General features: G+C 40.6%; 1 protein-coding gene across 9 annotated transcripts in view; it reads left to right on the forward strand.

Moving 5' to 3' along the window:
- Positions 1-12,748, forward strand: part of SNCAIP (synuclein alpha interacting protein) — a 147,273-nt gene that overhangs the window by 85,397 nt on the left and 49,128 nt on the right. For 8 of the 9 annotated variants that reach the window (XM_078005126.1, XM_028849689.2, XM_078005123.1 and 5 more), the window contains exon 3: positions 1,440-1,512. In XM_078005126.1, the coding sequence (XP_077861252.1) occupies positions 1,440-1,512 (73 nt within the window). Of the gene's footprint in view, positions 1-1,439; positions 1,513-12,748 lie in introns of those variants that run through there. The other variant, XM_078005128.1, reaches the window with a different exon arrangement.

Raw genomic sequence — 12,748 nt, forward strand, 5'->3', positions numbered from 1 at the left:
TACAGGTTAATTTTGGGTTTATGAGGCAGTCATCCCTCCCTCTGAGCATGTGGGTGGGTTTGCTTAAAGCACCTGTAGTCTCAGAGGCATGGCCAATATAAACAGGACGTTATTGCATCAGACAGGTAAGGGTAATTTCTCTAATTAGTCATTTGAGATTTCACTTTTCACTTGGAAATACTGGAAATTTAATTTGTTTGTAACATGCGGTTGGCAAACTGACAATATCTACAATGGTCCCATCCTATGTCTTGCTGTCCTGGTATCCTGGGGAAAGCATAAGGAAGTCTCAATGCAGACGCTTTGCTTCACCTATCGACGTCAAGCTAACTAAAGTACCTTCTTATTGATAAATGTGTCCTAATTACACGTTCCTCACTTGTAATGCTATAGTAATCCTAATGAGTTTCCTGTGATCATTTTTCTTTTAGATTAAATGCTTTTTCTCAATCCCGCCAAATTTTGCAATGGTGAAGTAATTTATGATACAAGCTCATTTACGTTAAGAACATTGTCCTTAGAGGTAAAAAGCAAAATAGTTTTAGGGAGCTGTATTTTATGAATTAAAGTATGAATGTGATTAAAGATAGTCCCTGACTGGGCCTTTGATTAAAGGACAATTTCATTTTATTTATTTTGTTTTAAAACACCCTCCTCTAAAGAAAGACTGATTGGCATCACATGTCGTCCCCATAAATCATAGCTATTGATTTTACATTTGTTTTAGCTCTTCCAGTTGTATGCCCCCTTGTGTCATAATTTACCCTGAAAACCAGCCTCCTAGTGGGTGCTGAAACAGCCTGGAGGGTGGTTTCTTTCCACTCAAACTAATCTATATGTGAAAGAGATGAGCTTTCAAACACAGAACCACACCCCTCTTGCTTTTTATGATATTACCCTGGTATTTCCCATGAAGATAATGGATGCTACACAGTAAAATCTGTGGCAAGTGGCAACATTAGAAACTTTTGCATAGTCCAGTCAGCATCGGCACAGACATGTCTCCTGACTGCCCCGGATGCTGCAGGAAGCCTGGTGTTCCCATACTTGACTTTTCATACACAAGTTTACCCTTAGGATTCAGAATGCAATTATTAAGGCCATCTTGAAACTCGCAGGTTCAGACAGTTCTTCCGTCTTCCACAAGTAGCAGAAGTGATAAGAGGGACAGAGTGTCTGCTGGCTGCACCCCACCTTTTTTGTTAAAGAAGGGGTGCCCAGCCCTCTTTTTAAACTGCATGTGGTTAGATGCTTGCAGGTAGATCTTAGGATGCTGCTAGATCACCACGCACCTCATTTAGGGTAAAATGAGATAAATTTTCTGAATATCCATGTTGTGCCCAAGTATCACTTACTGGGTTTTGTTTTTCTGGCCAATCTGAGTGAATGCTCGCATTTTAAATTATTTTATGCCCTCTCTTCTCTGGCTTCCCATTCAGTATTCAGTCACATCACTCAAGACGATCCCAGAACTGTGCCGAAGATGTGATACGCAAAATGAAGACAGATCAGGTAGGTTTTGCTCCTCCCCTCTTCTCCTTATCCTGACTCAGTATTAATGGCTCCTGAAAAGCTGTTTTCCTCACACTGGTCCCCCCTGCTTTCTGTTTCCTTTTCTTTTTACGGCTTCTCCACTCACACCACCCCCCACCTCATGCCCTGCCTTCAACAAACAGATGTTAGGTCATCCGAAAGAGGATAGCAGGACAGGGAGGCCCTAATGAGGACTCAGCTGTATACAGATAAATAAATATAGGAGATCATCTCAGCATCTCGAAACCACAATATATGCAGCAATTTAGCGAAAACCCAGGAAACCATTGGTGACAAAACATAATGATGCAGGCGCCAATGAAAAAATGTTGGATGTATTTACTACCCATATGGCAAGGACCAGCTTGGGGGATGGTGCTTTGCCAAAGTCAGAAACCCTATCAGAGATGCGACATTATAGAATCTGCAGTAAGGCACACTGTAACAGTTAAGATTAAAGCAAAGGCTTTGGAGTTTAATAGTGTAAACTAAACAGAGAATTATGGTATATAGATGAATACCAGCTGGCTGACCTTTTCTCTTTACACCCCCAACCCCCAAGATTAAGAAAGTACATTCAAGAGTTGTTTTCCCTCTATAAATCAAATTAAACTTCTCTTCTTTTCCTTCTATAATGGGCAAAAATGAAAATAAAAAAGGATATTGATGGGAGTGATACCATGGTATTAAACTATGAAATGATGTTTATTATTTTTCCAAGTGGTTACTCTGTGGCATCACCATTAACCTTCCCAAAGCTGGACCTCCTCTGATAGTCAGTAGAATGAATCCTGAGAACCAGATAATCCTCAAATTCTGTGTTTAAAAATAAATACATGTACCTTACCTATACAGCTACTAGAATTCTAGGCCTTTCTGATGGAAAGGATTTTTACAAAGCTAATTTACTTTTCACTGGACTGTTTGTTTTCCTTTGACATTTTGCTTAGGAGAGATGGGAAAATTAATTAGTCTTTCTAGGTTTGTTTATCTCAGTGTTTTTTATGTGTGTGAGTGAAAGTAATGCTTCAATGTTTGGGTCAGAAACATCACAGAAGATAGTTTTCAGTTCAAATAGAAGCTTTTACTTGCCTTCACTTATTTTTTATTCCCAAAACATTCAAGTTTGTATAGGATTTAATAGATGCTCTTGGCTATAAGTCTTATAAGAATGTGTCTTCTTAAAAGGCAGTGCCCGTTTCAGACTTGAACCAATGACTGTGATCAATGACACAGGTAGCCGACTGCAGTAGGGAGGCTGCCAAGCTCAGAGTCACCAGGCCTAGGTTTGAATTAGAGTTCAGGCACTTCTCAACTAAATGACCTTGAATCTGTGACTAGTTATCTACAAAATAGAGAAGAAACCTGTACTAATGTTGCCTGGCTGTCCTTAGGATCAAAATTAGGTGATGTAACAAATGGGTACTTTGCAGGTACAAGATTTTCTTTTTCCTTTAATTGGATGTAGGGAATAAGAGAGAAGAAATAATAGCAAATACTTTATTAGTGCTTAATGTGCTGGGTAGTGTTGTAAGCGCTCTACTTACGTTAATCCCATTCATCCTAAAATAGTTGTGAGCTAACTACTATTAGGATGTTTATATTATAGATGGGCAAAATGAGGAACAGAGATGAGAAGTTAAATATCTTACCCAGAGTCACACAGCAATTAAGTTACACAGCTGAGATTCAAACCCCGGGAAGTCTACTTCAGATTCTGTTATTTTATCCCTTGCATATACTCTCCTTCCAAATAGTTTGACTTGGTGGCAATAATTTACTTTTAAGATATTATCCTTTTAAATCTTTACAAGTCAATATTTTCCCTGATTAGTGTAAATTATTTTTTCTCTGTTAAATGGTGACTCTTACCAAGTTAAGTGAGTAAACAGAAACTTTTAGCAACTGTTTTTCCCAGGGCTGGTTCATTCCATTCTCTCCGGGTCTTACAATTTCTAGTCGTATCTGCAATAAATGATGGTAGACTTTTCTTCGGTGGTTGAGGAGGAGGCCAGTTTCAAACTTAAAAGCTTTTGAACTTTACCCAGAGCAAAGGCACTGTGCTCAAGGTAATCAGCAATAATTAGACCTGACAGGAAATGGATTGTGAGCAAAAGACTCAGGCCTCTTAATGGAATTGCATGTACATTTCCAATTTGATGGACCATTTGGAGGCTGTGAAACTGCATTCTGATAGATCGAGAATGATCCTAGAAAAAGGAACCCACGGAAAAATGTGTCTGCCCAGAGCATCACTGTAGAATTATCCATGGGCCCATCTGAAAGAAATTTCAATATGGTGAAGTTTTTGGAGCTGCTTTCCTAAGGAATTGAGGCATTCTCAGTCAGTTCCGTAGGCATCCAGATGTAGAAATAACCCTTCTCACCCTGTCTTTCTTGTATCAGCCACATAGAAGGAGTTTGCTCCAGGAAAGTTAGCAAATTTCTATCTTTTCAAACGGACGCAACAGAATGCACTTTGGCTTCTGAGAAAAGTCCATATCTTCTTTGGGATGGGGCACTCGGCACTTTCAGGGGAATCTTCCTCAACCGTCTGTCACTTACAGCATACCTGATATGGTTTGGATCTGTGTTCCCATCCAAACTTCATGTTGAGTGGTAAATGCTAATGTTGGAGGTGGGGCCCGGTGGGAGGTGACTGGATCTCGAGGGTGGATTTCTCACTAATGGTTTAGCACCAACTCCTTGGTACTATCCTTGTGATAGTGAGTGAGTTCTCATGAGATCTGGTTGTTTAAAAGTGTGTAGTACCTCTCTCACTCTGTCTCCTGCTCTTGCCTCCGCCATGTGAGATGCCTCATTCCCCCTTCTGCCATAATCGGAAGCTTCCTGAGGCCGTTGCAGAAGCAGAAGCCACTATGCTTCCTGTACAGCCTGCAGAATCAAGAGCCAATTAAACCTCCTTTCTTTATAAACTACCCAATCTCGGGTATTTCTTTATAGCAGTGCAGGAATGGACTAATACGATACCCCCACGAGACAAAGACATTTCTCTTTACCTTTCTAGAATAGTTACACGCTTGCTATTTTGTACAGGTTGTCAAATTTTAACATCTATCCTTGTACGTATTATGTCTCTGACCAGATGTTCTCATTTGCTCTCTTATTTATTCAGCAAATATGTGTTGAGTGTCCTCTGGCCCAGGTATTGAGGACATGGTAAAGAACAAGACAGACAAGGCCTCTGTGCTCACGAAGCTTACATTCTACTGGGAGTGACAGCCAAAAGGCAAGCAAACAGATAAACGAGGTCACCACAGATAGTGAAAAGAGGCAATATGAGGGACTGTGGTAGTTTTTAGAAGCTGGGGAGGGAGGTCTTAGGGCATCAAGGAATGTTAGAAGGCCCCAGCCATGAGAAAACTAGCAAAGAGTGTTGAAGGCAGAGGAACTAGTAATTGCAAAGTGCCTAAGCCAGAAATGAGCTTAGCAAGTATGAGGAAGAAGAAAACCAATGTTGCTGCAGCATGGTGATCAAAATGAGGAGCAGTAGGAGATGAAGGCAGAGAGATAATCAGAGTCAGACTCCTTGGGGAGTTCAGATTTTATGCTTAGTGCAGTGAAGAGCAATGCCAGCAGGATTCCAATTTTTCTAAAATCTTATGACCTGGAAAGAAGCCTCAGCATGTAGAATCATAACTCCCCCTAAGAGAAGGGACTTTCAAAATCAGCTATTCTGTGAGAAAGAGCAAGTGAGCAAGTGCAAATAATAAACAAATGGGCAAAATGCTGACAACTGATGAATGTGGATAAAAGGTCTACAGCTATTTTTTGTACTGTTTTCGTTTTTGCGACTATTGTATACGTTTATTTACAAGTGAAAAATGTAAGAGTTATACACAAATAAAAAGTTTTCTAAAAGGCAAAAAATAAATAGTCCAAAGCCAATCAGATCTTTGAAGGTAATGCTCCTTATCCCAACCACAGGGTCATCTAGCCTGTACTTCATCAATTTAGCAACAGGGAGTGCACAATCTCACGAGGCAGCCCATCCATAAAGGTTAATGCTTTTACTGGCCAAAGTCAGTGTCCCTTGAATTTCTACTCATTGATCCTGGTTCTTCCTTTGGAACCACAGAAAAGGACAGTCCCTCCTGAACAAGAGTGTCACTAGGTGTGTGGAGACAGCAGTCACTCTTGGGCCTGTCTTCTCCAGGTGAACATTTCCTTCCGCAGTTCTGAGTGTGTGCTGCTCATTCTTTTCACTCTCTGTGGATACAGTGCAGTTATCCTCTTAAAGTGGAGCTCCCAGAACCAAACCAGAGGTCCCCCCACATGTGGTCTGCTTGGAAACCTGTCAGCCCCACAGAACACTCCCCGGGGTTTCCCACATACCTTTTCTGTTTTCCCAAGTAGGGCTGTCCATTCTGCCTGCCTCCTGCGTGTCCTCAGAGAAGCTGGAGTGTAAAATGAGCCCTGTTTGTGGCCTTTGGAAGCACCTCTGTGAGACACGCAGCCTAGGGCTCACCTCGCTTCATCCCTACGGCCCTAGTGGTGGGCTCCAAGAATGAAAATGGCAATGTTGTCAGAGGCCTGGAAGTCATGTCCTCGCACCTTCCACTGGCCACCAACGCCCACAAATCCACCTTAGGAGTGCCCTTTCTTTAGCTAGAAGCTTTGATTCCTATTGAAGTCTATGTTTTCCCCTAACAGGAATAATATTTTAAACTATTCTCTATCAGTTACTCTGCACTAGGACTATTTCAAATTTTTGTGAGAAAAGTGGTTTAGAAAGAAAGGAAGTGCAAGGGAATTGGAGATGCCACAAGGTGGGAAGGAAGCAAAAATCTAGGAGTGGGAAGCCTGAGAATGAACTGCCTGTGCATGGAGATGCACAGGTGTTATTGAGGTTTCTGAGTTGTTTCATAAGCCAGCAGTGTACCAGGCATTGTGCCAGGTCTCTGTAAGCAGCATATTTATCCTCAGAATAATTATCAGAGGGAGAAGCATTACTGTGCCTATTTTATTGATGAGGAAACTGAGGCTTGCAAGGGTAAATAATGTGCACAAAGTTCTAGAGCTAGTAAGTGGATGTGAAACTTGCTCTACAGTCTCCATACACCCTGTGGGTAAGCTGACTCAATTGAGGAGTAATTTATTCCAGAGAACCATGTGTAGCAACTAGTTTGGGGCAAGGATTAGCAGCAAAGGAAATTATGCGTTTAAAAAAAAAAAAAGTTGCACCTAAAAAAGGAAGTTATTCGTGAAACTTTTGCATGCATTCTCTGCTTAATATCTGCTACTCAGGTGGGAAAAGAGGCACAAAGCAGTGAATGTTAATTCTTCTCTATGGTTTTCTCCAAATGAGGACAAAAAATACATTATGGTGACATATGGTGTTCAAATCAAAACATATTCAGTTTCATTGATTTAGAATTTTTAAAAATTAGTTGGACATTCAAATACACATTTGTTTCAATTCATAGTGCTTTAAATGTGATTATTTCAAAATCTGTATCTGCTAAACTCATTGTATAATTTTCTTATGAAAGAAGGCAGACAAATATTAATGCTGCTTCACATCTGAAAACTTAGATGTGCTGAGGTAGAAAATTCAGTTATATAATAGTAATAAATGACCCTGTAATGTGTCTGAATGGATTCTGAAAAAATGTTATACCTAAATGATATAAAGTGTTACTTGTATGACAATGAGTAAAGGGAATAGTACTTTTTAAACTTGGTGTCTGGCATTAAAGTCATGTAGGTTATACATTTAAAAGCATTGCAAATTTGCTATATTTTTGAACCCTGTGTATGCAAATTTTGTGACAAACCCTAAACCTATATGGATAAAATATGTGATGTTCTAAGATTAAAGGGATTTAAGCCAGCACCTAAAATAATAAGTTGACATGAAATTTGTCCTGTTGATGCTGTTATGACATAGTTGGTGATGCTAAATATATAAACCTCCTGTTTTCAATATTTATTAAGGTTTAATGCTAAAAGCTTGAAAGTGAAGGCTGGTATGGCAGTTTGAATTGAAAAGCTTGCTGATTAATCCATTTCACAGGATGTAATGTAAACTGGACTGCAAAAAGCGGGGAAACACATTTTCTAAGATCTCAATCAAGAAAATGAACACTTCATCCTGATGCAGCAAGGAACCTAATATTGATAACAAAGAACTGTCTCTTTAACTAGAGTAAAAATTTACAAATGATAAGACATCTAGATGAGATTGTTTATCAAATAAAACAATTATTTTTATTGTTTAACAAAACATAGTTATAAAAATGATATAATCCATTATTTTTAAAGAACTTAACTTTTCCACCAAAACAAAATTACTGCACTTCTTTCAAGTATTTTTCCCCTGGAGGCATATTTGTACATATCGTTGTCATCACAATATAAGAACAATTTTTGTGCTTTTTCTGTTGCTCCAGAATGTGCATAGGCCATCATTTTGAATGGACCACAGAACTTACCCATGAAAACTGAGCTGCCCCTTCTGTGGAAAGGGAGAGGTCATCTCTACCTTTAACCCCTTTAACCTATTAACACTTCATTTATGTTTCTGAGAGGAAGGATGTAGGTCAATGTTCATAAAGATGGGGGCAGGGGGTGAGAGAAAAATTAAAATAAAATTCTGGTGGTATTGAAAATAATAAAAGGGGCTGGGTATGGTGGCTCATACCTGTAATCGCAGCACTTTGGGAGACTGAGGCAGGCGGATCATTTGAGGTCAGGAGTTCAAGACCAGCCTGGCCAACATGGTGAAACCCTGTCTCCACTAAAAATACAAAAATTAGCTGGGTGGTAGTGGCACACCCCCATAATCCCAGGTACTCCAGAGGCTGAGGCAGGAAAATCGCTTGAGCCTGGGAGGCGGAGGTTGCAGTGAGCCAAGGTCGTGCCACTGCGCTGCAGCCCGGGTGACAGCGAGACTCTGTCTCAAAAAACAAAAACAAAAAAAAAAAAAAAAAGAAAATAATAAAAAGGGCTGAAGGTAGCAGAGCTTAAACACATCGCATCTTTGCCCCTTTTTCTCTTGACTGAAGCATTTATTTTCTTTGCTTAACCATAAATGTTAAGTGGCACAACAAACTGATTTTCTACGAGGTTCACAGCAGTGGAATTAAGGAAGTTAGGAATAAGACAGTATTTGAGGGAAAGAAAACTTAAGGGTAGAAACTCACAGTCTTCTCTCCTGTGTTTTGGTTTATTTTTACTGGACTCTAAGAAACATATCTTCCACTCCCCAAACTGGTTAAGTAAAGAAACCGCCTGTTGGTAGAAATGAGTTAAAGGAAATCTGCAGTAAGAAAGGATGAAAAATGGGAAGTCTAGAGAGAGGCATCCTTTAGGCAGGGAGAGAAAGAACTGAAGCATAGGGACAAGGAAAAATGTATACACAGCCAAGTGCCTTTGACTTTGTCTGGCTTTGCAGTGACTTCCTTCTCACAAGTCCCCATCCTATCACAGGAATAGTGGTTTCCCTATCCCATCTTCCCATACTTTTTAAAGGCAAAAGTATGAGTGTGTGTTGAGGGACATTTCTAGTTTGGTAGCTCTGTCATAGCATCTCTGACAGCACCCCAGTTCTTCCTGAAAGCATAGCCTTTGCTTTTGTCTCTCAATATTCAATGGGCTCTATCTTCACATTTCAGATCACCCCTTTTTATCCACTTACCTCCTTTACTCTGACTCTTCCCTCAAAAAAAAAAAAAAAGTCATAAAGTAAACTCAAGTAATAGAAACAAAATCCTAGAATCTCATAGTTGAAGGGTCTTCTTGCATAAGTCCCGACGCTTCTGTGGCATGTGCTTGTTCAAATGGCCCTTGCATCTCACCGTATGATCCAGGACCCACCACAGCACCATTAGCGGCAGCATCACCCAGGAGGTTGTGAGAAATGCAGGCTCTCAAACATGCCCCAGATTCCTGAATCAGAATTTGCATTTTAACAAGCTCAATCCCCAGGGTATTCATTTATGCACATTCAAGTTTGAGAAGCACTGACCTGGGTCACCTAGATACCAGTCCATTGTTTTTAGTGAGGCACAGTGATCTTTTCAAAAATGCAAGTCTTATCATGCCACTCCCTGCTCAAAACCAAGCAATGGTTTCCCAGGATGGTTCTCAAGATATGCAGTGGGAAACTCTCTCATGTGGCCTTCAAGGCCCAGAGTGATCTTCTGTTGGACCAGCAGGCTTCCTTGCATGCCTCCTGCCTGCCAGTCACATCAAGGAGCCTCCTTCAGTTCTTCAAATGAGCAGTGTTCCTTCACATGGGATGTTATTCCTTTTCTCCCTCCACCTCCAAGGTCACCTCCTTAGGGCCCCTTTACTTGACTTTCTGGACCAGCACTGTCCAATAGAAATATAATGTGATGGACATAGAGTGTGGAATAATAGACATTGGAAATTCAGAAGGGTGGGAGAGGGGTGCAGGGTGAGAAATTACTTAATAGGTGCAATGTTCGTTATTCGAGTGATGGTTACACTCAAAGCCCAAACTTCACCACTGTGCAATAGATCCACATAACAAAACTGTACTTGTACGCCTTAAATGTATACAAATAAAAAGCCTGAGGAAACAATGACAAAGAAATGTAATGTAAGCCACATGCCACATATGTAACTTAAAATTTTTCTAATAGCTACATTAAAAAGTATAAGCAGATAGATCAATTTTATAATATACTTTCTTTAACCCAACAAGGGAAAACTATTATCATTTTGACAAGTGCCACTAGTCATATTTTAAGTGTTTGATAACCACAGGTTTTTAGTGGCTCCTAAACTGTACATCCCACCAACTCCTATTATTTCCTAGCTCCCTATACTTTTCCTACTCTATACATATCTGTATACTAATGTGATGTTGGTTTAATATCAGTACACTGAAAACTCATTCGGGTGATTTTGTTCATGATGGTGTCTCCAGTGCCTGGGCGCTGCTGCTGACCATATACCTGAGGTGTAGATGGACAGATGAATGTGTGAAGACGTGAAAGGAATCCTCTGGGTTTGTATCATGGTTGAAGTATGAGACAGCTGATATTTTGCTTCTCTTCGTTTGGTTTGACACCCTGATTCTTCAGTTATCTCCTCTTTCATCTGCACTATTAATCTCTTTGTCTCCATGAGGCCATTATCCTCGTCATACAAACATTCTCTACCTTCCATCTTAAAAAACAAACCAACCACCTCTAGAAGCTCCCATCCTACTTGCTCCTCCTTGCCAACCCTCCATTTATAGCCAACCTGCTTTAAAAAGTCATGGGAAACTCCCTCCCCTGTCCCCAACTTTCTATTTACTTTAAACATCCCTAGTATGATTTCCATCTCTCTAGGGAAGGTGATGGCTTCCATGCTGTCAAATGCACTGACACTTTGCTATTCTCATCTTTCTTGACCTGTCAGCATTAGCTGAGACAATAGGCCCCTCCTTTCTGGAAACAGTCTCCTCTCTTGGCTTTGTGAGACCACCTCTCTCCTCATTTTTCTCCTAACCCTCTAACACCCTCTTAATCTTCCTTTGCAACTCCTCCTCCCTCTAAATTTGACCTTTCAATAGTCAAGTGGGACTAAATATTTAATAGGACCCTCCCTCTGCCCTCTCAGCCTCTCATTTGATCTCTCATACATGCTTACAGCTTGAAATACCATCTACATGCTGCTGGAAATCCTCTCCACATTCCAGCCTCCTATTTAATGGCCCACTCAGTGTCTACATTAGAAGTCTCATGGAATTCTAAAGAGAAATTTTTGAATTCCCCTGCCTGACGTGTTGCTCCTCATACTCCCTCCTCAGTGAACTGCACTCTGCTGACTGAAACATCTCATCAGGTGCTGAAGCCAGATTTTCTTGCTTTCCCTGATGTCCCGTATCAATTCATCACCAGGTCTTGAGTCTCTGTGCTCAAAGTATATCCCCATGCTATAAACTAAATGTTTGTGTCCCTCCAGAATGTGTATGTTGAAACCTAACTCTCAAGATGATGGTACTTGGAGGTGGGATCTTTGCAGAAGTGATTAGTCAAGAGGATGGAGCCCTCATAAATGGAATTAGCGTCTTAGCAAAGCAGCTCCTGAGAGCTCCCTCTCCCGCTTCTGGACTCCAAAGACACCCACTTCTCTGCAAAACCCCTCAGAAATACCCATTTCAGTTAAAATAATAAACAAACTCTTTGTTGTGGCCAGTAAAACCCCCAAATGGGGGTTATCGGGGTCCCTGATAACCTCCCCCAGCTTCAACTTTGCTTCCTTTGACTCTGACCCACTCTGATCTAGCAGTAACAGCTACAGAACCTGCCAGATTCTCTCTGCCTTAGACACTTGCAGATGTGCTTCCTTCTACCTACTCAGATCTTTGTAAAATTATCTTTTATATTACCTCCCAGTTTCTCACATAAGTGGCTTCTTCTCATCCTCCAGGTCTTAGCTTAAATGTCACCTCCTTGTTGAGGTTCTCATCTGTTTTCTATTCCAGTCCCCTCCTTATTCAAAGCAGTTTGCATTTAGTAATTTTTTTTATTTATCTGTGTACTTGCATCATTGTCTGAGCAGCATTATGTCTATTTCATTCACCCCTGCACCCCGAGAGACATGTGCACAGAAGACATTCAATATATATTTGTTGAATGAATTAACTGTATAAGAGTACTGTAGCATTCTGCCAATTACCAGTTGCTTTAGCACTCTGACTATGCTTTGTATTCCTGCTTTTCTTGCTTACTAAATTAAAAAAATAATAATAAAGGAAAAAGATCACCACCCTTAGCCGGCTGAAGGAATTAGCAGCTGTAAGAACAGATTCTCAGTGATAAAATGACTCTAAATTTAGGCTAATGCTGCTAAAAATAAAGAGGAAGGAAACACTTCCACTCAACTGTTTTCAAGAAAGGTTGGGGGATATTTTTGTTTTTTTGTAGACAGGGTCTCACTCTTTTGCCCCAGCTGAAGTGAATTGGTACAATCATAGCCCACCACCAGCCTCCAACTCCTGGACTCAAGCAGTCCTCCTGCGTCAGCTTCCCTCGTAGATGAAACTACAGGAGCAAGCCACCATGCCTGGCTAATTTTTTAATTCTTTGTGGAGATGAGGATCTCACTTGTTACTCAGGCTGGTCTCCAATTTCTGGCTTTAGGCAGTCTTCCCACCTCAACCTCCCAAAGTACTGAAATTACAGGTCTGAGCCAGTGCGCCCAGCCAAGAAAAGTCATTAAAAATTATTTTTCC

The sequence above is a fragment of the Macaca mulatta genome, chromosome 6 (genome assembly GCF_049350105.2).
Source record: "Macaca mulatta isolate MMU2019108-1 chromosome 6, T2T-MMU8v2.0, whole genome shotgun sequence".
In the NCBI taxonomy this organism is placed as follows: Eukaryota; Metazoa; Chordata; class Mammalia; order Primates; family Cercopithecidae; genus Macaca; species Macaca mulatta.